Genomic DNA, 26908 nt, shown 5'->3' on the forward strand with positions numbered 1-26908 from the left:
CATAATCCTATTTACATTTTATTTTCGACTAGAGTGATATATTTTTGCCGTTATTTTTTTAAATTAGTTTCGAATAGTAAGAAACGTTTTAGTAATGTCTGGTTAGCAACCATCAGTCAATTAAGTTCTGGTCAACTTTACTGAAAGAATGAGTATTTATTAAGTTAACCAGAATTCGTTGGCTAAAGAGGACTTTTACGATTAATATAAATGATTACATAGTTATTTTTGTATGGTTCATGACCAAACGAAAAAATCATTTCATATATTCAATAAATGCATTGATAAATAATTGTACTAAAAACAGCACGGTGTTAACAATTTAAAAGACACCCTGTATTTTTTGTAAGGCAACTCTGTGCTTTAACAGTGCTACCAATTATAAAAATAAAACTATACTACAACACGTGTTTTGGCTTTCATGCTTTTGGTTTGATTTGGTTAGCGTTTTTCCACCGTTTGGAGGAGTTAGTATTGTTTTATATATTTTAAAAAACTTTTATATTTAAGTCATGGGGAAACCARGTGAGCAAAGTTAATAGAATTTTTTAAAATTTGACTATTGTCATTTATCAATTTTCGCAAAATAGGATTTTCACCACGCGGAGGAGGGGGTAGTGGTAGCGGTCGTGGACGTGGTGGCGGTTTTGGAGGTCGAGGTGGTGGTGGTGGCCGCGGTGGTGGCGATCGAGGACGAAGCAGCTTCGGTGGTCGAGGTGGAGGCGGTAGAGGAGGTGGTGGTAGCCGGGGTGGGTCTGGTGGACGAGGAGGAAGGGGTGGAGGAGGAGGTCGTGGTGGACGAGGCGGAAGTGGTGCGGGGGGTTTCAAAGGAGGTACAAAAAAATATTAATATTTGTCTAGAGTATTGGGTACTTATTTTGTATGCACTAGGTAAAACTGTTGTAATAGAACCCCATCGCCATGAGGGCGTTTTCATAGCACGTGGAAAAGAAGATGCTTTGGTAACACGTAACTTTGTTCCTGGTTCTGATGTTTATGGAGAAAAACGAATTTCTGTTGAGGTATGTTTTTTTTTCTATTATTTGTTATTGTATACTGTTTAAATGATGAGAGTGTGCAGGGGTACAGAACATGGTAATATGTGACCATGAAACTTTGTCAACAAAATTAGATTTGCGTGGTTTGAGACCTTTAGGCGAATTTAAAGTGACAAATTTTTAGATTAATGCACTACTGAACCAAATATATGAAAATCGCATTTAAATTTTGGTATTTTAAATGATGAGCAATTGTTTTTTTTTTTTTTTTTTAGACAAATGGCGAAAAGATAGAGTACCGTGTGTGGAATCCCTTCCGTTCTAAACTTGCAGCAGCTATCTTGGGAGGAGTTGATAAAATTCATATGCCTCCTGGCTCTAAAGTACTTTACTTAGGAGGGGCTTCGGGTACAACGGTTTCACATGTTTCGGATGTGGTTGGGCCTGAAGGTCTTGTATATGCCGTTGAATTTTCACATCGTTCCGGTCGTGATCTCATCAATGTAGCAAAGAAACGTACAAATATAATTCCGATAATTGAGGATGCTCGTCATCCTCATAAATACCGAATGCTTGTGGGAATGGTTGATACGATATTTGCAGATGTGGCACAACCAGATCAAGGACGTATTGTCGCATTAAATGCTCAACATTTCCTTAAAAATGGTGGACATTTCGTTATATCTATTAAAGCATCATGTATTGATTCTACTGCGCAACCAGAGGCAGTGTTCGCCGCTGAAGTTAAAAAAATGCAAGCAGACAAGTTAAAGCCTCAAGAGCAGATTACGTTAGAGCCTTATGAACGCGACCATGCAGTTGTTGTGGGAATTTACAGACCGCTACCTAAAAGTGTTGGCTCCTAAATACAATTTTTCTGGTTGCTTTAATTTTAAAGATTGTCAAATTTTTTATAAGATCTAGGTTTTAGGCGACACCAAATCCAGATTTAATTACATCAACAACGGCACTTATTTTATGTACGTTTTCAATTATTGCAGTTAATTTGAGTATATTACTTCCAACTGCACTGTAAATTATAGAAAATCGTATAAATTGTAAAATAAATCTTAGAAGACAGGTTGTTTTACAATTAATTGATATTTGATGACAGTGCATCGTTTGTAAAGAGTTTGTACTAAGGAATACAAAAATATATATACTGCGGTATGAGATAAATGACAGTTTAAGTTTATAAGTAAGTTAATTTAAGTGCAGTTTTTCAATGTATAATATGTATTTACAGCTTTTTTTTTTAGTTTGAATAGGAAGCGAATTACAGATAATAAAACCCTGATAATAATTAGAGATGATTCTGTTTCAATAATACATCACAAAAAAATACCAACTATTTAAAAATTAGATATGGACTGTGACTTATGAACATATGTACTATATTTCTTTATTAACCATACACTCAAAAACATGTCTACAGAATTTATATTTATGATGAAGATGCCAATGACATTGGTCATTTGCTCTATGTACACATTTTTATTATATATAATTGTTTTTCCCCTTGTTTCAAGGCTTTAATTGCAAACATTTTAATTATGATCTTAAAGCCTAATACTTTTTAAATTGAAAATAATTTGTATGAAGGTTGTACGATTCTTGTCTGGCTTTTTCGTCATTATGTTTTCGTAATACGGCTTATATAATAATAAGAAGAAAATGCCTCGGATATGTACTAAATGCAGGATTTCAACATATTAATACTCTGATTGATATGCAAGTATAATATATACTTACACTTAAAAGTTGTCAAACAAGTTTTTAGTTACTCCCGCGAACAATGAACGACGTTTGTCCTTATCAAAGTTTAATCTTGATTTTTATTTTTTAATTCCGCTAATTTCACTTGTTCAGTTTTGTAATTACAATTTTGCGCGTGTTTTTAAGCCGATACTGTCGATCGCACCAGAACTTTCAAGATGTTTTAATAGACACCCTAAGTATTCCTCTCGATGCCTAATAAAATGTGCTGCATGTTGCGAATGCTCCCAACACTTAAAAGTACATTTTATATTAGCACGCTCCCAATTTTCACGTACTGCGTGGTTCGAAGATGGCGGTCCAATATTATCATTTTCTGATACAAAAAACAATGCTGGTTGTTTAATTAAAGTAGAGTGAAATATTTGACTGGATCGCATATAATGGATAGTGGCTTGATTATGGAATGTTTTCATATGGTAACTATACAAAAAGAAATATTAAATTGAAATTGCAGCAATTAAGTGCATATATAATAGTTAACTTACAGGATGTAGTTACGTAAAGCACTTTGCATACGTGGATTTTTAGGAAAAAGCGACTTCGGCACTCCAACAGGGATTTCGGTTATATCAGCTGCGCTGTCCCAAATTTGACAGACAATTCTGTCTAATATTCCTGCATATCTAAATATATGTATAAAAAAAAACCTTTATGGGTAAATACGCTTAAAATTTAAATGATCAATACGTATGTTCATATACTAAATACTATATCCATCTACAATATGATTATTCTAACTTCAATTTAGACGATTGCATTTTGACTCTTATATTTTCTTGAATTTAGTAACTTAGATTCTTTAGTTCTTTTAAAAGCGTTATTTAGCCGCTTTTTGTCGAGAGCAAAAAAGTATCTCTCCATTTTTTGCACATAGCAAAAAGTCACAATGTACCTAAAATACAAAACTTTCCCTACCGTTCTTTATTACGCGACATTTGTAACATCACTTCTCCGAGTTGATAAGCGCCCACAGAAAAGCCATGAACAACAATTGGCGTATATGATCCATTATTTTCCAAAAATTTAAGGGTATCTGCAGCCACAACCTAGATTTCCACGAAACCCAGAATATTTCAAACAATTACAATTCGTTATATTATTGGGTACAAATATTGATTAACTAATCATATTTACTTGTGTTCCCTTAACGGGCCAAAGAAGTTGCCATGGCGTCACATGTACGATCATAACATCGAATCCCATTTCCGTATAAATTTGAGCATATTTCTTCAAATGTTTATGCTTAGCCATTAGCCACGCCATCATTAAAACAAGTGGATTCCCCGAAGACTGTTTGATTCTAAGCAAATAGAAAGAAAATTAACATGTACATATATTTTACATTGTAATAACTGAAATACAAAAATAAATAAAAAAATCCACTAACTCTAAAGTTTTTGGATCCACTTCACCCTTAAATGGTTCATTAGTGAACAATGTTATATTTTTCGTGACCTCTTTGGATGATAGATAACGATAATTCCAAGGCACCATTGTCTTCTAACCGTGAAAAAATACCAATTAAAGATTATATTAGTTAAACTATATTAACATACATAATACAATATAGAAGATGAAATTTATGGCAACAAACAAACATCATTAATTTTCGATTAATTTAATTCTTAACAAATATAAAACTACAGAAATGTGTGTGTATAAGTAAAATGTTTAAAGGTATTTTTTATGGTGGAGAGCTATAAATTTTATATTACAAACTAGCTCAACATATAATTACTATCTGCAATTTAAAGTTTATCTATGTCGGATCTATCCTGATCAGATATCTCCTGTAGATTTGTACACATAAACTGGGTTGTAATTGCAAATAAACAAATTAGCAAAGTAAACATGAAAGTTGTGAGTACTTTTGAAAATATTTTTCGAAATGAATATAGGGAATGGAAAAAGTAAGAGGATCATTCACAGCCTTAATGAGGTGAGTGGGTAAAAATAAACAGTATCAAATTTCATAAAAGTTTCTTTGGGAGTATATGCAAAGAGAAAAAAAACCAAATCGATAATTATAGGAAATATTAATGTATAGAATTATTGAGGAACGCGAAACAATTTGCAAAATATTATATTATGTTTTATTTTCTCTACCATTTACTTACTTAAATACTTTAATTTAATTAAAGATTATTAAATTTTTATCAGGCTTACATGATCAGTGATTATGGCAGACTTGTTACTCGAGTTTGTCTTCTGTAAACTTGAAAAGTATCTGTAATTCGGTTTCGAAATGTAATTCAATCGGCTTTTTAAAAGAGTGGAATGGCCAAAGTAAGGAACCAAAGACAACATTTCTTTATTATTTGTTACCGCTAAAAACAAAAATTTACGAACTAAAAATTATATAAATAAAGGCATTTATAATTTTGTTACCATATTCAAGTGCTGTTGATGCCGTTGTACTTTCTTCTGCTTGCATGGGAAAAGCAATGCTGGTATTTATTGATTTTTTTGGATTGCAGCAATTTGTTTTTTTTAAACTTGACGTTACAGTAAGTAAACGCAAAACACGGGTAGCGCTTGTAACGCACTGTATTGAAGAAGCCATTTCGAAACCTATGGCCAAAAATTACGACTGGTACTACATAAAATGTATAAGCAATTTACGCAGAATCTAAATTGTGTGTGTTTCTATTTACAAAATCTGTTCTGTGCATTTACATTTAATTTTGTTCAGGATCAGATAAAATTTTTAATTTCAGCAGTAAAGAAAAATACAATTTATGTATATGTAAAAATGTTTTTACTTAATGAGAACAGGCACATTTAAATTAGACAATATGTATGAACATATGTATAGTTTACACACATAAATCATATTTTTGCCCATACTTAAAAGCACTAATTGGACTTTGCTCTAATGCGCTTGAGAAAATAAAATTGGCAGTATGCAACAGCACACAAGTATATATTCGACAGTCCATAAAATATTTAAAAATATAATTAAATTTGAAGCTTTCAAACAATTTTCTATTTATTTTGACATTTTTTGTTTTAGTACGTTGATATTATTTTCATCAATTATATTTTGTAAACGAATGCTTTCAAATCTTCAAAAAGTTTAAAGAAACCTTTTATGAACCACAGGAATATTTACTTTTAATTTATTACAATGCACAGAAATGCATTTGTCAAAAACATACACACAGATATAAATTAGATATGAACAGATTTTAATTTATAGTAAAGAGCCAAATACAAATTAACTACTAACTCGGCAGGTCGCACGCACAGAATACTCTATTATATTAAAAAAAAAGCAAAATAAACTGTATAATAAATGAAGTTCCTTAATGTTAATTTAAGTGAATAAGTTAACAGTTTATGGTCAATGCACGGAAACCTGCCCAGATATGTGTATGTAGACTGAGTTCAGACACTACAACTTGTGCTTCGGCAAATCGAGTAATGTTAGATTTAAAAGTAATACTGTAATATAAACAAATTTTAAACTTAGATTTTGTGTATATTTTTGTAGTAATATATACGCTGGTATGCATATCAAACCTTAATCTTTTCCAAGGACTGGTAAACAACTGGATCTTCGAGAAATTCCAAGGCAAATTTGGCTTGTGCTTACTTTAATTAGTATCTGGCAATACTTTTGCTGTCAATATGACAAATAAATATATCTGTACATATAAGAAACTAAAAAGTTCGTGGTTTATTACGAAATTTGTATAAATCTTCGGTTAATAAGTGAATAGTAATTATGCTCCAGTCCTTCAGATCTGCTGTCCAATCAGCGTATGTTCATAACGTATTTAAATTATACACAGTTCATTTATACTCGAATAGAACAAATGATTTATTTATTATCCAGATTAATTATATTCCAGATCACAACTACTATACCAGGGTAGGTATCCAATTTCTAAAATGTATTATCGTCTGGTGTCAAATATCTCCAAACAACCGTCTAATGAGAGTTCAAACGAACCAATAAAGTTCTTTGGGAGCAAAGCTGCAACCTGGCGTGCACGTGATACGAGAAGTGGCGGTTCTGAGGACACGTTATGGTTTCAACCTTATGTCATTTCTGGAAGTTTGGCTGTATTTTTACTATATTTCTGCGTACTTCGGGAGGAAAATGATATAGACAAACGACTAGAAGGTAACCTGTTTGATCAAGTTGCGGGTCTGGAAGAAGTACAACTTACCGTAAATTACAAATATAACAGAGAGAATGGTTTGGACACTTCGGAAATTGAAAAACGCTTATTAGAACTAGGAGTCGACATAAAGCTTTTAGAATGATAGTTGAATACAACGATAATAGCGTACAGAAACTAAGACTAAATTAATAAATGATGTATGTTTTCAAAGTCCCTCATGGTATTTTATAGAGCAAATCCATTTTAATGTAGTTTTTCAAAATATCGATTAAGATAATGAAAAGAAATAATTTAATTGCCTATGCAAGATTAACATTATGCTAATTTGAAAATAAAACGATTGTTGTGTTGAAAATGCCAAATTCAAATTTTTATTTTCAATATAATTTTACATCAACATAACTTGAACGCAGCATCTGAGAAAATTTCAACAAGAAGTTTGAAACTAGTTGTTTAGTTTAATATTACACGCTGCTTTAACAGCAGTTTCCGCTTCATGGGCACATAAATGTCTTTTAAGTCGATAGTTTTCGTAAAACATCTGATTACATAATGGGCATTGTAATTTTGGTGCTTGATGTGTTCGTAGATGTACATTTAAACTGGTGCTACTCTTATAGGAAGAACCGCATAAATCACAGACGAAAGCACGAATATCGGAATGAGTTACCATATGTACATTATGATCCGATTTTGTAGAACTTTTTCGACTGCACAATTTGCACTTCCATACATGTTTCTTAGTATGTCGATTTTCATGGTGCTTCCAAGTAGAAGGGTGCAGAAAACTTCGTTTGCAATAACGGCATTGAAAAGGTTTATCTGCTCCATGAACTTGGTGATTGTGTATCAAAAGTTGATTTTGCGTTATAAAATTTCGTTGACAATCATTACAACTTGTTAATTTTAAATGTTTATGAGGAATAAATTCCATTAACTTGTTAAAATACAAAGGATGAGCAGACACATAACCATTTCGACTACAACGACCCCCCTTAGATTCATCCTGCTTAACTATATGCTGTGAACGAAGATATTCCCGCTTAAACCATCGAATCAAGGACAATATACTGGATCTCGCCAATTGTGGTGTTATACTTATATTGAAGTCTTTTTTAATTTTTTCGCATATTATTACAGTACTCTGATCCCTTTTTTCTTTGTTGTCGAAATCAGGGTGCTGAACATTCCACTGGCAAGGATGAAGCCGAATAATATCAATAAAACCCAATATAATAGAGGGATCAGTAGAACGTAATTGGAAAAAGCAGCGTGTAGTTAGCTTCGCAGTTTTAAACTAAAATTAGTAATATTTTATTTAAGTACAATAATCTGTATGGATACATACTGTTGGAAATTTATTCCCCGTGTTACCAAGAGCATCAATTGATTCCGCAGAGTTGTTTTTTTTTATCCCGCCCTCGGAAGATATATATTTATTTTAATGTTGTTCAAAGTTCACTTACAACTCTTACCATTAAGAATTCCGGTAGAATTTCGATCTCTAAATTGACTATTGATTCCTCTTCGGGGACAATTTTAGTTTCTTTTTCGGCATTTTGTAGTAACATCGTAAGGATCTTTGATCTTTTCATTGTATGAATTTGTTTCGTTTCCTTTTGACTTAGTTCCCGAGGATCTATATGATTTATATTTACCTGGTTAATTTTCTTTCCCATAGATTGTTATCTTGCTACTTTTTCGTAATATAACTGTTATGTCTTATGATTATTGATCGCACCGGTAGGGAAACAGCAATATGATCTATTGTTCAATGTACGAATAATTCCAAATTTCCTACCGTTTTTTTGAATATACATTACATATAACTATAGATTTTAATGTATAAAATATTACCACTGTAAAAATTTTTACGCTGCGAACATACATGACAGTAATTCGGTGTTAGTAAAGAACATTTTACAAACTTTGGAATACAGCTGATTCGTTTGCTACTTGTAGGCTTGTACCAGGGATAAATTGGCAGTTCATACACCGAATCTTTTGTCGCGAAACCGAACCCCACAAACAAAAAGTGCTGCCGGGAAAAAAGGAATTGAGATATAAATAAGAAGTTATTAGTTCGGATAATAAGTAGTAAGTGTTAAGTTGTTGTTAAAGATAAGTGTATTATCATAAAATTGGGATTTAATAATTCAGTGATCGAACTCAAGAGTGAGTTACAAAGAGACGATTTATCGAGAAATCCGTTACAGTATTAACTGCAATACAATCGTGATGTTAACATCTCTATCCAATACCATATGATTTATTTGAAGCCGGAATAATATAAATAATAATGCTGAATATCACAAGGCTTTTATTAAATAAAAATGGATTTTTGCCGGTTAATCGCTATAACCATTTGCTTAGTCGCAATTCCCGAAAGGTAAGTATTTTTAAATGTAACCTTAGAGAAAATGTATAATATGAATAAATAACATTTCAGAATATTAATTTTGAATCTAAATTGGGGAGAAGTTGGCAAACACGTTGCAACAGTACACAAGAAAAAAGTGATAAAATAGTAGGATCGTGGCTATTATGTTGCGGTGGTATGGTATATGTTGCGGTAGCTCTTGGTATGTCTAGCAAGGTATTGCCGCCAGTATCTTTTTTACGATGTGTATTTAATATTTTAATAGGTGGTGTAACACGGCTCACAGAGTCAGGTTTATCTATGGTGAACTGGAAATTGCTTGGTGAAAAAAAGCCAACAACTATAGAGGAATGGAAAGCAGAGTTCTCGAATTATCAGCAGTACCCAGAGTATAAATTGTATTTATTTATATATTAATATAAATATTTGAAAATAATAATAGTATGTTTCCTTTCTAGGAAAAATCGCTCAATGACTTTGGAAGAATTTAAATTTATATATATGATGGAATATATTCACAGAATGTGGGGCCGTGGAATTGGAGCAGTTTTTTTAATTCCAGCAGTTTATTTTTGGAAAAGGGGCTATTTAACAAATTCCACTAAAAAACGTGTTGTAATACTTGGCGCACTCATTGGTTTACAAGGACTTATGGGTTGGTACATGGTTAAATCTGGACTGGAAGATAAATTTCAAGAAGTTAATGATGTACCCAGAGTATCACAGTATAGATTAGCTTCACATCTAGCGGTTGCCTTTGTTCTATACAGTGTGTTTTTGTCATCAGGATTAAGGAAATTATTACCTTCAACCGAAAATCTTACGTCTTCAAAACATCTTTTGCATTTAAAAAAATTGGCGAATCTATCCAAAGGGTTTGTATTTCTCACAGCTGTATCAGGAGCGTTTGTAGCTGGACTTGATGCCGGTTTAGTTTATAATTCTTTTCCTAAAATGGGTGATAAGTGGATTCCTGATGACATTTTTTTATATCAACCGATGCAGAGAAACTTTACGGAAAACCCCACAACAGTGCAATTTAATCATAGAATTTTTGGAATTACAACTGTATTCACCGTTTCTCTCCTATGGATGTATTCAAGAAAATGTGTTTTGCCTAAACGCGTATCATATGCTATAAACGCCACTATGACAATGGCATGGTTACAAGCAACTTTAGGCGTTTCGACTCTATTAACTTACGTCCCCATATATCTTGCTACAGCTCACCAATCTGGTTCTCTGCTGTTACTTTCGTTTGCTCTTTGGTTAAGTCAAGAACTGCGTTACCTAAAGTATATTCCCAAATAAAGCGGGAAACAATATACATATGTATGATTATAATTAGTATATTTACTTGAATGTATTAAAATAAAAACTATTATAGACTTCATTATACCTATTAAAAATTAAAAAGTTAAATTTACATACTTACATATCTATGTATGTATATTTATATTTATATTACCTTAAATCATCATTTTATGAAGCGAGCACTACCTAAATTTTCGTTTATTCAAGATATGTATAAGGCATTAGACTAATGAAACTCTAAACAATTTGAGAATCCTTAAAGATATCATTGCTTGACCAGTTTGAAGATATTTGTGAATAATAAAATATTATAGGTTGGATCAAAAGAGGGTCTCTCATCCGATTCTGATGTGACCTTTTCATTGGCGCTCTATTTTACATGGTGGGTCCCACGAACAAGCGTACAACTCGTGCGGGAGGGATATTTCTGTTTTAGCTCCCCTTCAAACGGATGTTTTTTGACTATCCAGAGGATACTTGGTCTAAGGCCGGAAGTCGGCAGTTGCTTGAGCCATATGTAAAAGAATCWTCTTTGGCCCACTTCCAAGTGAATGGTTCCATCCGCCATAACCGCGTAAACGGTGTATATGCCAATAAAGAAGAAGAAGCCGGTTCGCACCACAGCCGGTTCTATGCACCGGAATTAACTCGGATTTTATCCGCCCAAGGGCTGCTTTTTCTAACATCTAACCCCGTTGGATCGGTAAGTGTTAAGAAGTATAGGTTGCTCTTTAATGTCGTTATATAGACATACTTTGGAAAACTGTATCATTCATTTAGTGAAAGCCTACAAATCCGAAAGCTTAGAAAGTACAAGTAGTAAACGATTGGGATATAGTCAATATAAAATCAACACTTCTAAAGAGTTTATAACACCCCTTCTTACTTGTTGTAATTGCTGCAATTAAATTTTAATTTCAATGGAAATTAAGCAAAAGTACAGTTTTTAGCTGATAATAGTTATTCGCATAATTATTCTGATAACTCCATTGGCAATATTTGCGATATGTCCAGATAAAAACTATGGCATGTGAGAGCGACCAGATATGACGAATAAATTAAATAGTAATTAACTGGCAACATTAGCAATAATAGTAGTTTGGCAGCAGTAGTGTGTCTTCAATTATTTATTAAACAATACTGTGTAATAACTTTGTTATTCGTGCCGCAATGGCGCAAAATGAATTTAACACATTTCGAAGTTATGTCAATATATTAAGTGATCCTGCAGCAAAAGAGGAAATTAAATTTAAAGCTGCACAAGAGCTTAGTGAACATTTTGAACTAATTGTACAAAGTCCGTCATATCCTGCATTTTTAGAACTAGCATTGAAAGTATTTATAAGGATATTGCAAGATGGAGACCCTCAATTTATTCAGGAAAATAGTTCTCAACATGTAAGTTTTATTTGCATCAATTCGTAATATACAAATGTTTTGTATTGTTAGGGYTATTTATTTATTTTATTTACATGTAAATCCAGGGTAGTGGATGTGAAAAAATTGTGACTTGTTACTTGCAGGATATGTGTTCATATACCGGTGTTAAAACTAGATTTATAGGAGTTTTTCATGGCGAGTGTGCAAGGGTGTTTAGTTCTTTTGGAAGACGTTAATAGCTTGCCCACAGGGCACATTGATTGTTTTGTAAAGTGAAGGATGTGATTCATATAGTTGGAGAATGTGCTCTTGATGTCTTTAAAATACGGTTCTGCTCTAAACTTCTGCTTTTTGTGATTATTTTGTAGAAAAACATGTTTCGCTACCCAAAAATGTAAAACGGGATGCATTAGGTAACAAACTTAAAAGCAGGGTGACAGCCTAGTAGGAAAGCCCTAACCACTATGGGGGGAGAGTAAGATTCGTCTTGGTACTACGAGATGAGCACCTTGATTTGCTCACTAGCAATGGGCTTACGGGGAACACCGAAAAAATTGTCATAATGGCGTGAGGTAAATTTGAGATCACTTTCTACGACATAGTTCATAGTTCAAAAATCAACCCGTTAAAAACAACCGTTGACTCTTTTACAAAGCGAAGATCCTGGCTTGAGGCCCTTAACACTCGGTAGCCCCAGCAAATTCCGCCTCTTTGTCGCGCTCTACATAGACACTGCAGGCTCAGGAAGCATTTGTTCAACGTGGGCACCGGTTCTGCGACATGGAGCAGGAAACTCCAGAACACCTGAGTCTGATATGGTTGCCCTGCGAAACTTTTTATATTAAAAATCTCCTGTTGTCCGATCACATCTAAACAGCTCGTTGGATTTACCTCCCGTTAAATGTTTTTATTACATTTATTTGCACTCCCCTCCAAACAGCGTTTAGACTCATCGCTACAAAAATTTGTGGTTATTTGCAATATATAAATACATTTTTTAAGCAACTGCATACATATGTGTATGAATTTTAAAATATTTTAAAAGAATTTTAAATTAAACATTTTTAATTAAATTGTTTTTACAAAACAAAAAATCACATTTTAATTGTAGATACGAAAACTGATATTGGAAATGATTCATCGATTACCTATAAGTGAAAATTTGCGACAACATGTAAAACCAATAATTTCAGTAATGCTCAAGATTTTAAGAAGCGATAACGAAGAAAACGTATTGGTTAGTCTGAGGATCATAATTGAACTGCATAAACATTTTCGGCCGTCATTTAATCCAGAAGTAAGCGTTGGTTAAACTAAAATATGACATTGTAGACCATCTTTATTTTGCAGGTTCAACATTTCCTTTTGTATGTAAAGGATATATATACCGAGTTACCAAATCATATGAATAAAATTTTTGAACAAAAGCAGCAGCCGATGCGAGTAAAAGATATTAAAGAATTAAATATCGATCACCTTTTATCAATAACATATGCTCCAAGGGTAATAAATGTGGAAAATTTGCAAGACTCTCCCCCACAAGTAGTAGGTTCCATAGAACATCACACTTATATACTAAATAAAAAATAAATTCTTAAAATATTTCAGTTTAATCTTTTACCAAAAGGGGTATTATCGTTAAGAGTATTGCAAGAGTTACCCATAATCGTTGTATTAATGTACCAGATATATAAAACTGCGGTTCATCAAGAAGTTTCTGAATTTATTCCATTGATTATGACTACAATAAACTTACAACCATCATTTCAACACAGGTATATGTGAATTTGTAGATTATAGAAATTAATTTTTAATATAATTGTTTAAATTCTTTTAGAAATTCTGCGGATCTTAATAAAGAAATATTCGTTGATTTTATGGGGGCACAAGTTAAGACTTTATCATTTTTAGCCTATATTGTTAGGATATTTCAGGTAAAATATATATATAATATTTTCAGCAAATATTTAATAAAAAAAAAATATATATATAGGACTTAATACTCACTCATTCAGCTTCAGTTACTAATGGAATGCTTAGTTTAATGGAACTATGCCCAAAAGAGGCTGCTCATTTGAGAAAAGAGTTGCTGATAGCTGCTCGTCATATTTTTGCAACAGATCTTCGACAAAGTAAAAACTATATTACTATTTTTTAAAGAGTTTTAATTTATAAAAATTCGGCTGTTTTAGAATTCGTCCCTATTATTGAGAAGTTGTTCAATGAAGATTTATTAATTGGAAAAGGAGTTACTTTGGAATCTATCAGACCTTTAGCATACTCAACACTTGCGGATTTAGCGCACCATGTGCGACAGAGTTTGTCTCTGGATGTGTTAGAAAAAGCAGTGAATTTATTTTCAAAAAATGTTCATGATGAATCTCTTGCAACCGGCATTCAAACCATGTCTTGTAAATTATTGTTGAACTTAGTGGACTGCATTAGACAGCACAGTGAAATGGATGCTGGCAAAGCAAGAAACATACTGGTTTCGTTATTAAAAGTATTTGCCTACAAATTCAAAACTATAGCGAAAATTCTATTGCCTCCAATCATAGATAAATGGTGAGTTTCTATTACACATTAGTTAAATAATAAACAATTTATTAAATTTTTGATTTTTTGAATAACGATTCTAAAGAGGCTAATTTTTGTTACCTCAGAGATTTAGTTTACATATATTCCGATATAAAAATATAACTATATATATGTATATGTACATATCTGAACAATTTTTACATACTTATTTATTTATACGTTTCTATTAAAATTAATTACGTATTAACGCCCTAATGAATATATTCATTTACAATAAATATTATGAACTCTTACTCTCAATGTTATATAGGAAGAGTCAGTCTTCCTTACAAACATCGAGTTTATCACCAGGATCTTCAAATTCAATTGGTAACAATACTTATGAGTACAAAGATGGCTTTACGGTGAGCAATGTTGCTATAAATTAATAAGTAACTTATATTTTTTTTAATGAACACATATTTTTTTAATAAATAAATTAAAGGAAAATACATCTAGTGATCAATCAATGAAAACGAATATTGGGAGCCACTGGATATGCCCTGCTAATATAGTCGAATATCGAGGTTTAGTAAAAACCTTAGTTGGTGGTGCTAAAACTATTACTTGGGGTTTCATAAGTTCTAAGGTAAAGACAATAAATATTTCTTAAACATTTATAATATATGTTATATTTGTTAAAGCCTGTTTGTGCCGACGTTGTAAAAAGTAATCAAGAAAAGTTATTTGATTCAAGTGAGCTAAAAATTTATATTGATTTGGTATATTGGGCGATGGAGGCTTTGGATATATATACAATAAGTATCGCTACTAATAACCAGCAAAGAACATCCAACCAAGGTCCAAGAACCAAAGAGGAAAAAGAAGTTCTGGAACATTTCAGTGGCATTGTAAACACATTCAATTAAAATTTACTCGACTTTTTTTTAAATATAAAATTACATTTTTAGTTTCTTATGATGCATCCTCAAAATTTTCAAGAAGTTTTCGCAACTACTATTGATTTTATGGTCGATCGGATTTCTAAAAACTCCTCGCTTCAAGTCGTTGCGAACTCGTTCTTGGCGAATCCTACTACATCACCTCTATTCGCAACAGTTCTTGTTGAGTATTTGTTAGGAAAAATGGATGAAATGGGTTCAAACATTGATCGTTCACCTTTATATTTGCGATTGTTTAAATTGGTATTTGGGAGCGTTAGTTTATTTCCAGTGGAAAATGAGCAGATGCTTCGTCCACATTTACATAACATTGTCAACAGGTCAATGGAATTGGCATTAACGGCGGAAAATCCATACAATTACTTCCTACTATTACGTGCATTATTTAGATCAATTGGAGGAGGAAGTCACGATTTATTATATCAAGAGTTTCTGCCATTGCTACCAAATTTACTAGAAGGATTAAATCGTTTGCAGAGTGGATTTCACAAACAGCATATGAAAGACCTTTTTGTTGAGTTATGTTTGACTGTACCTGTTAGATTGTCTTCTTTATTGCCATATTTACCAATGCTTATGGATCCTTTGGTTTCTGCACTCAATGGCTCATCAACATTAATAAGTCAGGTAATTTTAAAATGAATTGATTTCGAACTTTTTAGACTAAAACTTTGCTGGATAATAATAATTTAGAAGGACAGTAATATTTAAAAACAATTTTGATATTTGTGATATTAAAAGACACATTTTTTTTTTATAACAATTCTAATTTGCTATTTTTTTAATAAAATTGAAATTAAAATTATTTTATATTTTTCCATCGTTCTCTCTAGGGTTTGAGGACTTTAGAACTTTGCGTAGATAATCTACAACCAGACTTTTTGTACGACCACATTCAACCTGTGCGTGCATCTTTAATGCAGGCTCTTTGGCGAACTCTCAGAAATCAAGACAATGCTGCCCTTGTTGCTTTTCGTGTACTTGGAAAGCTTGGAGGAGGAAATAGAAAAATGATGACAGAGCCGCAGACATTGCAGTTTAGAGAAAACGATGCGGTCCCCGTTGCAGTTATTACCTATTTTCAAGATCATGACAAACCTATTGATTTCCCAGTGGAAAAAGCTATTGAAACTGCACTTACGGCACTTAGTTTTAAGACGACAGATGATTTTTACAGAAGACAAAGTTGGGAAACTATTCGCTGCTTTTTAGCTGCTTCTATTAATCTTGATGATGACAAACATACTTTGCAGAAATTATTTTTGCACAATAGTTTCACAGAAGGGAACATCATGATTTCACCAATCATTCAAAGTAAATTAGAAGAAGATAATTCACGTAAAACACATCAGGTAGCATTGACTGGAATGCTAGTGGCCTCCGCAATAAAAGAGCTACGAGAATCAGTTTTTCCGGTTATGGTTGCCGTTGTCCGGCACTATACTATGGTAGCAATAGCTCAAGAGGCAGGTCCGTTTCCATATAAGCATTACCATAGCTCTCAAGGTGTTGACCCACTTGTGCTAATCGATGCCCTTGCTGTATGTATGGGTCATGAGGAAAAAGAATTGTGCAAGCCCGGTCATCTATGTATGGAACTTATATTGGAGACAGCCAGCACAATAATGGGAACAAAAGAAAGGGCATGCCGACTACCACTTATTCAATATCTTGTTGAAAAAATGACTGCGCTTTGCTATGAGCGACCGTGGTACGCTAAAGTAGGCGGATGCAAAGCTATCCAATTTTTATATCAGCATATGTCATTGAAGTCTCTTTATCAGCACCTATTCACATTTTTAAAAGCTTTTCTTTTTGTTTTAATGGATTTGGAATGCGAAGTATCCAGCGGTGCTATAGACGTAGCTAAGAGTAACTTGAGAAACATGCTCCAATTATGCATGGTGCCTCTAGAAAATGAAAACAATAATGAAGATATAATTACTTTTCAAAATAAGGCAATGTATGAAATTGTTCATGAGCTCGTTAGACAAGTAACAAGCTCCAACGCCTTGGTTCGAGAAGAAGCAATGTCATCACTTAATTTCATTGCTAAATTACAAAAGAAAACAGTTTATGAGATCATGGATCCACATAAAGAGGTTTTAGCTGATATAATACCCCCCAAAAAGCACTTGTTAAGACATCAACCGGCGAATGCACAGATTGGTTTAATGGAAGGGAATACGTTTTGCACCACTCTTGATCCAAGGCTTTTCACGATAAGTACGATTTTTATATATATTGCAATCATGTTTATGGTATTCATAAAGTTATGATGTTTTAGATCTTACTAACAATTACCACAGATTGTTTTTTCATGAGTTGTTAACTCTTAGTGAAGCTGAAGATGCGACTCTTAATAAGTTGGATTGTTACAAAAATGTGCCGAATCTTATACCACTACGAAAAAGTGCTTTAAAAGCATTGGCTGCTTGTCATTACATTACTGATAGTCAGTGCAAAGAAAAAATTATCAACATCCTCTTTAAAGTAATGGAGAGCAACAAAGAGGAATTACAGGAAGCAGCATTTAATTGCACCAAAATTTTTATATCTGGAATTCACATCGATAAGGAAAAGGTAATTAACACGTAGCAACCTAATTAAATTTTTTTGAAATATAATATAATTTTTGAAATAACGTATATAAAAACTACTTATACTTACATGAAATTTGTTTTTAAATGATTACAGTGCTTTATACCATCTGATACATATGTACTAATATGTATCATAAATTATGATAACTTTTAAAGATTGTCTGTTTTCTCATATTCAGAGAAACGTACTTTTTGAATTTGTTTTGACTTAATTATTGATTTATAGTATGGAAACGAAATGAATATTCACCAATCGCACTCAGACAATGCAATATTTTCACAACCTAAAGTTCTCACTATCTCCACCTAAATTAATTTTAATTTGAAAAAAAAAAAAATCGAACTTAACAATTTGCTTTCGAACTGCGCAGCCACCGCTTTGATGAGACCATTAACCTTATAAGCAATTGGAACACTTTAAAAAGCTGCTCAGTTCTGACTACCTTAACAATGTTTTTAGTATTTTAAAAAGTAGAAGAACTACACTTCATATAACTTTTACTAACCGAGAGTTTAATTTTAACTTTATTTTTATTAATATAATATTTTGTCTTAACTAAAATTATTTTAAGTAGATTATTGTGATATTAATTTTTCAATTTGAATTATCTATATAGTTACATTTGTTTTACAGGTTCACGCTGGCATGCGACCATTACTTTTAACTTTGGGCGATCATCGAAATCTTTCACTAACCGCAACTAAACGGCTTTCGTATTTCACACAATTATTTCCTCAAATGTTTAATGAAAAACTAAGTGAACAAATACTGCAGCATTGCCAAAAAATTTTAGAAATGTCAATTACAAATCACAAATCAAGTACTAATCAAGGCGGAAATTTTTTTACGATTGCTAAACGTGATGAATATGAGCAAAAAGTAATTACTTTAATTGAAATGTTTCATCAAATAACAGCAGCTTCTCCGAAATACATTGACAGTCTCTGTCAGCTTGTATTGAAAACCGAAAAAAGTCTAATGATCGAATCGTCAAGTCCGTACCGCGAACCTCTAATAAAATTTTTACTTCGGTTCCCTTCTGAAACCGTTGATTTATTCCTTTCAGATAGCATAATAGTAAATGTTCAGTGGAACAGGTTCTTTTTATATTTATTAAACCACAAATGTGGTCAACCATTTCGTTCTGTTATAAAAACACATAAATGCAGTATTTTGGTTAAATTTATTAATGGAATATTGAATTCGAATGCACAATTCGATCAGTCACAAAAATATGAAGCATTGCATCAAGCTGTTCTGTTAGTACATACAATCATGGAAAAAGATGAACAGTGGATTCCTACACAAACGGAACTTGTGTTAGCATTAAAAAAGTTATGGGAAATAAACTTATATAGCACTTGTCAAGATAATGTCACATGTGATTTGTGGCATTTAGTTGGAATGATATTATTAAAATATTTTTCACATAACACCAATGATATTGATTTACTGTTCCAACTGCTACGTGCCCTTTGTTTACATTTCATTCCGGATTTTCATTTTCTAAGAGAATTTCTACAAAATACTGTGGCTCAAAGTTACACAGTGGACTGGAAGAGAAAAGCATTTTTCCACTTTGTGGAAAAATTTAACGGAACGTCGCTTTCTGAAGATCTTAAAGCAAAAATTATAACAGCTCTGCTTATACCTTGCTTCGTGGTAAGCTTTGATAAAAGGGAAGGAAATAAATTGATAGGGGCACCTCCAACATCATATACTGACGATGATAATAATGTGGTATCTGTTTTTATAAGTAAGGTTTTTGACCCTGACAAGCCGTATGCAAATGAGGATGCTGTCAGAATCGCTTTACTACAATTCGCTTGTTTACTTGTGGAAAGAGCTTCCCAGCATATACATGACGGTGATGCTAATAATAAACGCCAGGGTAACAAACTTCGCCGTCTAATGACATTTGCTTGGCCTTGTTTACTTAGTAAAAGTTCCGTGGACCCAACTGCCCGATATCATGGGCATCTTCTTTTGGCTCACATAATTGCTCGATTGGCTATACACAAAAAGATTGTTTTACAGGTATTTCTTTCATTACTAAAGGGTCATGCCCTTGAGGCCAGACCTGTCGTTCGCCAGGCTCTTGATGTTTTAACTCCAGCAATGCCTTTACGAATGGAAGACGGAAATACTATGTTGACCCATTGGACAAAGAAAATAATCGTTGAAGAAGGACATTTAATGCAGCAGCTATTTCATATTCTTCAGTTGATTGTTCGACACTATAAGGTAAAAAAAATAAATCTTATTTACTTTGGATAGCATTTTAACCAAATATATGAAACTCCTCTTCTGCAGGTATATTATCCCGTTCGCCATCACTTGGTGCAACATCTTATTAACTATATGCAACGTCTTGGATTTCCTCCCACTGCGTCGTTGGAGCATAGAAAGCTAGCTGTAGACATTGCTGATGTTATTATTAAATGGGAGGGACAACGCATTAAAGATGACGAAAAGGACACAAAATCAGAGGATATAACTGGCGATGATGGGGTGTCGGTATCCGATAATATGAATAAACGGGCATCTGATGAAGCTAATTTGCAGCGCAAGAAAAGTATTGCCACGGATGGTTCGCGAAATCATATCAGTCAAAGTAATAGAATGACTGCTGTAGAATTGGTAATTGATGATAATTTATGTTTTATTCATATTAGGTGCAGCTGGCATTTCTCAAAGTCAAAAGATAGATGACGGTTTTCGTTCGTTAGAAAAAACTCATTGTGACACAGTGCTTAATTTCCTTATTCGTCTTGCGTGTCAAGTAAATGATAACCAACCTGCAGTTATTTCTCCTAGCGAGGGATTATCTCGGAAGTATGTGAACCTGAGTTTCCACTTAATTGTATATTGATTTATGAACTTTTTTTTTTTTAGATGCATAACTCTTTTGAAATCGGCAATGCAAAATAAATGGCCCCAACCATTCGAACTTAAACTTAATTGGTTGGATAAGGTTTTTATGACTATTGAAACACCAACGCCAAATTTGAGTAATATTTGTACTGGGTTAGATTTTGTAACATTTTTAACAACAATTTTACCCGCTGATCAATTACTGCAAACAATAAGACCAATCCAAAGAGGACTTTCAAACTGTATTATTCATCAAAATACACGGATAGTTCGTCTTATGAATGCATTTCTCACAAGGCTTATGTCAATTTTCCCTCCAGATATAAATCATAAACACGAGGATCTTGATACATTATATAGTGCTATAAGCAAAATGATTTCAGATAATTTGACCTTATACGAGAAAAGCCCCCAACCCAATCCACCCTCTTTATTTGGAACCCTAATGGTATTAAAAGCTTGTTCATCTAATAATCCAAGTTATATAGACAAGCTGATGTTGCAATTTATAAGAGTTTTGAACCGATTGACAAAAGACCATCTGAATACGCAAGGTAATGGACAACCTATGACAACCAATGCGGATAACGTGGAATTACTAGTCCTGTCATTGGATTTAATAAAAAATCGAATAATAATTATGGGTGTTGAAGTGCGAAAATTATTTATTGGAAATATTCTGGTTAATCTCATAGAGAAAAGTTTGGACGTCAATGTATTAGAATCTATAATACAAATGCTCGATGAATGGATCAAAGCGAAAGAACAAAATCCCACAATGCAAATACCTTCGATAAGAGAAAAATCGATATTACTAGTAAAACTTATGCAATATTTAGAGAAGAAGTTTTCAGATGTGAAAAAATTGAATATCCAGTTCCTAGAAATTGTCAACTATATATATCGAGATGAATATTATAAACAAACTGAATTGACAGCTAAACTGGAAGGGGCCTTTTTAACTGGTCTAAGATGCCAGGATCCACAAATAAGATCAAAATTTTTTGAGATCTTAGATGCATCAATGAGAAGAAGACTTCACGATCGACTTCTTTACATCATATGTTCCCAAGCTTGGGATTCTATTGGCACACATTATTGGATAAAACAGTGCATTGAACTATTGGTGTTGACTACCAATACTATGACGGAAATTCAAAACTCATGTGAAGCACATAAGGTTCCTAGTATTAAATCAGTTATAAATCTTGCTGAAGGTCAGGACAAAAGTAGCTTCGTTATATATACTTCATCCCAGGTTGAATCGTTTGATAATACTCAAGTTGAAGATAAAGAAGATGTTTTTGATAACGATCTTGAATCGAATTGGAGTGTAAATCGCAGTAATGATAGTGATAAGGAAAATCCAAAGCGAAAACTGCAGGCTCTTATTAATAAACAAATTGAATTTTTGGAAGCTAATCGAAAAATTAATACGGAACAATTAATAATAGCTATTGCTCAACTATGCCATATGGATATACAGTTAGCTGAAAGCGTGTGGTTAATAATTTTTCCAAGGTTGTGGACAATTTTCGACGAGGAGCAACAGCATTTAATTGCCAGGGAACTTGTCCCATTTCTTTCCTCTGGTAGTAATGTAGTCCAAAAAGATTGCTTTCCAAGTGCACTTAATACGTTTGTAGAAAGCTTGATGCAATGTGATCCTCCCATATATATTCCACCGTATTTAATGTCCTATTTAGGAAGAGCTCACAATTTATGGCACAGAATGACTTTAGTACTAGAGGAACTCCATCATGGCACTAGAAAAATTTCCGCGGAAAATTCCGAATCAGATCTGAACGATACATTATCAACCGTGAAAAAAAACGTAATATATGATTCTCTCTCCCAAATGTACGCTACTATGCATGAAGAAGACCTTTGGGCTGGCTTATGGTTGAAGTATGCGCATTATCCAGAGACTAATATTGCAATAGCATACGAGCAAATGGGATTTTTTGAAGAAGCTCAAGGAGCGTATGATTTGGCAATGTCGAAATTTAAACATGACCAAGCCAATGGATTAATTAACACAGATGTTAATACTGAATTGATTCTTTGGGAAAACCATTGGATACGGTGTGCAAAAGAATTAAATCAGTGGGATATTTTATTAGATTATGCTCAAACAAATAAAGAAAAGAATATGTTTCTAATTCTTGAAAGTGCATGGAGAGTACCAGACTGGAATTTAATGAAGAACGCAATTTCTAAAACGGAGCAATCTTTTGCAAAGCAATTTGGATATAAAATTCATTTGTACAAAGGCTTTTTGGCGATATTACATCAGGAAGATCGTCAACTTCTAAATGTGGAGAGACATATTGAAAACGCATCTGCGTCGTGCATGAAGGAATGGCGAAAGTTGCCATCTATAGTTTCCCATATACATTTACAGTATTTACAGGCTGCTCAACAGATAATGGAATTACACGAAGCCAGCACTATACATCAAGGCTTAGTTCAGTCCCGAAACACTTCCATTCACGATATGAAGGCTATTGTAAAGACATGGCGAAATCGCTTGCCAGTAGTAGCAGACGATTTATCACATTGGAGCGATATATTCACATGGCGACAGCATCACTACCAGATAATCACTCAGCACCTTGAGCAGCAGTCAGATCAGGGAAACACCATGCTTGGAGTACATGCTTCAGCACAAGCAATAATTTACTTCGGAAAGATCGCCAGAAAACATAACTTAACTGGAGTTTGTCAAGAGACGTTATCTCGAATATATACCATACCTTCAGTACCAATTGTAGACTGTTTCCAGGTAAGCACTCAGTATACACATTATAGATTTATTAATTAACTATAATATACAGACTTTTGTATGCCAAATAGTTCGCAATAATTATTCTGGATATCTGTTATATGGCTGCTCTGATTTAAATAAATGGATATCGACTACTTTTGTTATTAATTTTTTTTTTAGAAAATACGTCAACAAGTCAAGTGTTATTTGCAAATGGCCGCTTCTTCGGGAAAAACTGAATTAAATGAAGCCCTCGAAGTAATTGAGTCAACAAATCTAAAATATTTCACAGGTGAAATGAATGCGGAATTCTATGCCCTAAAAGGGTTACTTTTAGCTCAGATCGGTCGTTCGGAAGAAGCAGGCAAAGCTTTTAGCGCAGCGGTCCAACTTCATGACGGTCTAACAAAAGCTTGGGCCATGTGGGGAGATTATATGGAACAAATGTTTCTTAAAGATAAGCAAATGGTGCTAGCCGTTAACGCGATCACTTGTTATTTACATGCTTGTCGACACCAAAATGAAAGCAAAACGAGAAAATATTTGGCAAAAGTTTTGTGGTTTTTGTCCTACGATAACTCAAGTGGTACCCTTATGAGTACTTTAGAAAAGTATGTGGTAGGCGTACCACCTTCATATTGGCTGCCATGGATTCCACAACTGCTTTGTTGTTTAGTACAGTACGAAAGTAACGTCATTTTGAACTTATTGAGTCATGTAAGATTGAATTCCTGTAATTTAAATAGTAAACATTTTCAATTGCTGACTACAAAGCTAATTTTATTTACAGGTAGGACGTTTATATCCCCAAGCCGTGTACTTTCCCATTCGTACATTGTACCTAACGTTGAAAATTGAACAAAGAGAAAAACACAAAACTGCTGAACAAGCCGGGTGTATGGGGAAACTCCAAACTACGGTAAGAAATTTAAAAAATATAATTTATAAAAAAAATAAAAATAAAAAATACTGTTAAGAAAAATAATTCTTAATATAATTTGTAATAATAAGTAATAATAGCCTAAATGTAGTTATGTTATTGTGAGAAACGCGTGTTATGCTCGATCTACAAAAAATATAGCATAAAGCAGCTCTGCATTTTTTCACAATAATACAATTCTTTTAAGTTCATTATCAATGCCTGATTATATTAACAATTATTATTTACTTCTTATTTCGATGTGCTTTAAAAGCGAAGTTTTAAGGTTTTTAACTACCTTTAGTTTGTTTGTTGTTTGAGAAAGAAATTGTTAAGGAATGTTATGACAAGTGTAGTGATTATAAAGGAGAATACAATTGTATTGTTGGTGAGAGTCTATCTAAGACTAATTTAAACTGACGATTGGCTAAGTCCTGGTATTAACGATTTTTCAATCTTTTCAGGTTATCGACAGTCAAAATACTGGACAATCGGTGAATTCACAATCTAATTCTGGATCCACAGTTAACCCAATTAAAGCAACACCTTCAATGTGGCGTTGCTCAAAAGTTATGCATGTTCAACGTGAAATTCACCCCACAATTCTCAGCTCATTAGAAGGCATAGTAGATCAAATGGTTTGGTTCAGAGAAAGCTGGACAGAAGAAGTACTGAGACAATTACGACAGGGTCTTATTAAATGTTATGCAATTGCATTTGAAAATAGAAGCGCTGTTAACGAGGCTACAATTACCCCACACACCCTACATTTCGTTAAAAAGTTAGGATCTACATTTGGCATTGGCATCGAAAATATACCGGGGTCAGTAGCAACATCTGCCTCCAATTCAGCGGCTTCTGAATCCATAGCGCGTAGGGCTCAAGTGACATTTCAGGATCCCGTCTTTCAAAAAATGAAAGAACAATTTACAAACGATTTCGATTTCTCCAAACCGGGAGCTATGAAATTACATAACCTTATTTCAAAATTAAAAACATGGATAAAAGCTCTAGAGGCTAAGGTTAAAAAGTTGCCAACTTCATTTCTCATTGAAGATAAATGTCGATTTTTGTCGAACTTTAGTCAAAAGACTGCGGAAGTGGAATTGCCGGGTGAATTATTACTACCGTCCTCTTCCCATTATCATATTCGCATCGCAAGATTTATGCCACGGGTGGAAATTGTTCAAAAGAACAACACGGCAGCAAGAAGGCTATATATTCGTGGCACTAATGGAAAAATTTATCCATATTTGGTTGTCATAGACACTGGACTCGGTGATGCCCGAAGAGAAGAACGTGTGTTGCAATTAATGCGAATGCTTAACTATTATTTAGAAAAACAAAAAGAAACTGCAAGACGTTTTCTTAACATGACTATTCCCAGAGTAGTTCCTATTTCGCCGCAGATGCGTTTGGCTGAAGACAATCCAACAAGCATTTCTTTAAAAGAAATTTATAAGAAGTGTTGTCTAAAGCTTAAAATAGATCACGACCTACCGATTGTGAAGTATTATGATCGCCTCTCTGAAGTTCAGTCGCGAGGTACTCAAACCACACATACCGTTTTGTGCGATATATTTTGTGAAGTACAAACCACAATGATTCAAAGTACTTTATTTAAGAATTGGGCTCTTAATAGATTCCTTTCTTCCACGGATTTCTGGCAGTTCAGAAAAATGGTGAATTTAATTTTTATATAAAAACATATTTGAGATTTTATTTTTCCATTTTTACAGTTAACACTGCAGTTAGCACTTGCGTTCTTATGTGAGCACGCTCTTCATTTGACTAGATTGAATGCTGATATGATGTATATACATCAGGACTCTGGTTTAATGAATATTTCATATTATAAATTCGATATTAACGATGAGAAGGAAGAGCTCGATTCCAATAGACCTGTACCCTTTCGACTTACACCTAATATTGCTGAGTTTGTAACAAATATTGGAATAACAGGTCCCTTGTCTGCGGGTATGGTGGCAACCGCACGCTGCTTTGTGCAGCCAAATTATAAACTTTGCTCCATACTGAAAGCGATCCTCAGAGACGAAATAATTGCTATACAGAAGAAACGTATTCGTGATAATAAACTTGTAGAACCATTACCAGATTCAGCCATTGATATGAATGCTATGGATAACACCATAGGTTTGGTCAATAAAGCTGTCGCAGTGATAATGTCACGTCTAAATGCAATTTCATACTTTGATAATACAGAATCTAAAAAAGTAACAAATTTGATACAATCTGCAATAAATCCAGATAATTTATGTCGGAT

At 33.4% G+C, this 26908-nt stretch overlaps 5 protein-coding genes and 1 pseudogene across 11 annotated transcripts; 4 read left to right on the forward strand and 2 right to left on the reverse strand.

The window, feature by feature from the left end:
• Nucleotides 1-399: 399 nt before the first annotated feature.
• On the forward strand, nucleotides 400-2306 carry LOC108970592 (rRNA 2'-O-methyltransferase fibrillarin). 2 transcript variants are annotated; one of them, XM_018936066.1, is made up of 4 exons: nucleotides 400-534; nucleotides 591-833; nucleotides 892-1022; nucleotides 1274-2306. In XM_018936066.1, exons 1-4 carry the CDS (start codon nucleotides 513-515, stop codon nucleotides 1862-1864), a joined length of 987 nt encoding a protein of 328 aa, XP_018791611.1. In that variant the 5' UTR covers nucleotides 400-512; the 3' UTR covers nucleotides 1865-2306. The 2 variants fall into 2 exon arrangements, with proteins under 2 accessions (XP_018791611.1, XP_018791612.1); XM_018936067.1 differs by having other exon boundaries at nucleotides 400-525.
• A 69-nt stretch (nucleotides 2307-2375) lies between these two features.
• Nucleotides 2376-6188, reverse strand: LOC108970589. Of its 5 annotated transcripts, none has more exons than XM_018936063.1 (9): nucleotides 6007-6188; nucleotides 5166-5348; nucleotides 4944-5104; nucleotides 4165-4277; nucleotides 3912-4077; nucleotides 3693-3823; nucleotides 3263-3400; nucleotides 2751-3197; nucleotides 2376-2688 (listed from the first exon to the last, which is right to left on the reverse strand). In XM_018936063.1, exons 2-8 carry the CDS (start codon nucleotides 5338-5340, stop codon nucleotides 2876-2878), a joined length of 1206 nt encoding a protein of 401 aa, XP_018791608.1. In that variant the 5' UTR covers nucleotides 5341-5348; nucleotides 6007-6188; the 3' UTR covers nucleotides 2376-2688; nucleotides 2751-2875. The 5 variants fall into 5 exon arrangements, with proteins under 5 accessions (XP_018791608.1, XP_018791606.1, XP_018791607.1 ...); XM_018936061.1 differs by having other exon boundaries at nucleotides 5166-5373; nucleotides 6007-6187; XM_018936062.1 differs by lacking the exon at nucleotides 6007-6188 and adding an exon at nucleotides 5936-5952 and having other exon boundaries at nucleotides 5166-5373.
• A 122-nt stretch (nucleotides 6189-6310) lies between these two features.
• Nucleotides 6311-7269, forward strand: LOC108970593. Of its 2 annotated transcripts, none has more exons than XM_018936069.1 (2): nucleotides 6311-6539; nucleotides 6616-7269. In XM_018936069.1, exon 2 carries the CDS (start codon nucleotides 6672-6674, stop codon nucleotides 7047-7049), a length of 378 nt encoding a protein of 125 aa, XP_018791614.1. In that variant the 5' UTR covers nucleotides 6311-6539; nucleotides 6616-6671; the 3' UTR covers nucleotides 7050-7269. The 2 variants fall into 2 exon arrangements, with proteins under 2 accessions (XP_018791614.1, XP_018791613.1); XM_018936068.1 differs by having other exon boundaries at nucleotides 6313-6539; nucleotides 6632-7269.
• Nucleotides 7256-8980, reverse strand: LOC108970590 (annotated as a pseudogene).
• Nucleotides 8981-9143: 163 nt separating this feature from the next.
• On the forward strand, nucleotides 9144-10680 carry LOC108970553 (cytochrome c oxidase assembly protein COX15 homolog). Its single transcript, XM_018936005.1, has 4 exons — nucleotides 9144-9296; nucleotides 9357-9489; nucleotides 9553-9685; nucleotides 9746-10680. Exons 1-4 carry the CDS (start codon nucleotides 9207-9209, stop codon nucleotides 10596-10598), a joined length of 1209 nt encoding a protein of 402 aa, XP_018791550.1. The 5' UTR covers nucleotides 9144-9206; the 3' UTR covers nucleotides 10599-10680.
• Nucleotides 10681-11719: 1039 nt separating this feature from the next.
• LOC108970545 (transcription-associated protein 1) lies at nucleotides 11720-26906 on the forward strand (the record flags this gene model as incomplete). Its single annotated transcript, XM_018935993.1, has 21 exons — nucleotides 11720-11999; nucleotides 13093-13278; nucleotides 13332-13526; nucleotides 13590-13756; nucleotides 13819-13915; nucleotides 13975-14113; nucleotides 14174-14546; nucleotides 14830-14923; nucleotides 15004-15147; nucleotides 15203-15409; nucleotides 15470-16087; nucleotides 16294-17686; nucleotides 17748-18043; nucleotides 18698-20308; nucleotides 20378-20678; nucleotides 20740-20899; nucleotides 20960-23723; nucleotides 23886-24422; nucleotides 24496-24624; nucleotides 25089-26306; nucleotides 26364-26906. Coding segments are annotated over exons 1-21 (11400 nt in total), but the record flags the coding sequence as incomplete, so codon positions are not given.
• Between the last annotated feature and the right edge of the window lie 2 nt (nucleotides 26907-26908).

This window comes from Bactrocera latifrons, unplaced genomic scaffold (assembly GCF_001853355.1).
Source record: "Bactrocera latifrons isolate USDA-ARS-PBARC rearing strain unplaced genomic scaffold, ASM185335v1 scaffold_300, whole genome shotgun sequence".
Classification (NCBI taxonomy): domain Eukaryota; kingdom Metazoa; phylum Arthropoda; class Insecta; order Diptera; family Tephritidae; genus Bactrocera; species Bactrocera latifrons.

What these genes read in the sequence shown, in the direction of transcription:
- LOC108970589 (XM_018936063.1), bottom strand. Translation starts at nt 5,340, where the DNA reads ATGGCTTCTTCAATACAGTGCGTTACAAGCGCTACCCGTGTTTTGCGT. An exon ending in ATCAACAGCACTTGAATATG is followed by an intron (nt 5,105 to 5,165) that starts GTAACAAAATTA and finishes TTTTGTTTTTAG; the next exon opens with CGGTAACAAATAATAAAGAA. An exon ending in GTGGATCCAAAAACTTTAGA is followed by an intron (nt 4,078 to 4,164) that starts GTTAGTGGATTT and finishes CTATTTGCTTAG; the next exon opens with AATCAAACAGTCTTCGGGGA.
- LOC108970593 (XM_018936068.1), top strand. Translation starts at nt 6,505, where the DNA reads ATGCTCCAGTCCTTCAGATCTGCTGTCCAATCAGC. An exon ending in AGATCTGCTGTCCAATCAGC is followed by an intron (nt 6,540 to 6,631) that starts GTATGTTCATAA and finishes ATTATATTCCAG; the next exon opens with ATCACAACTACTATACCAGG.
- LOC108970553 (XM_018936005.1), top strand. Translation starts at nt 9,207, where the DNA reads ATGCTGAATATCACAAGGCTTTTATTAAATAAAAATGGATTTTTGCCG. An exon ending in TTAGTCGCAATTCCCGAAAG is followed by an intron (nt 9,297 to 9,356) that starts GTAAGTATTTTT and finishes ATAACATTTCAG; the next exon opens with AATATTAATTTTGAATCTAA. An exon ending in CAGTACCCAGAGTATAAATT is followed by an intron (nt 9,686 to 9,745) that starts GTATTTATTTAT and finishes TTTCCTTTCTAG; the next exon opens with GAAAAATCGCTCAATGACTT.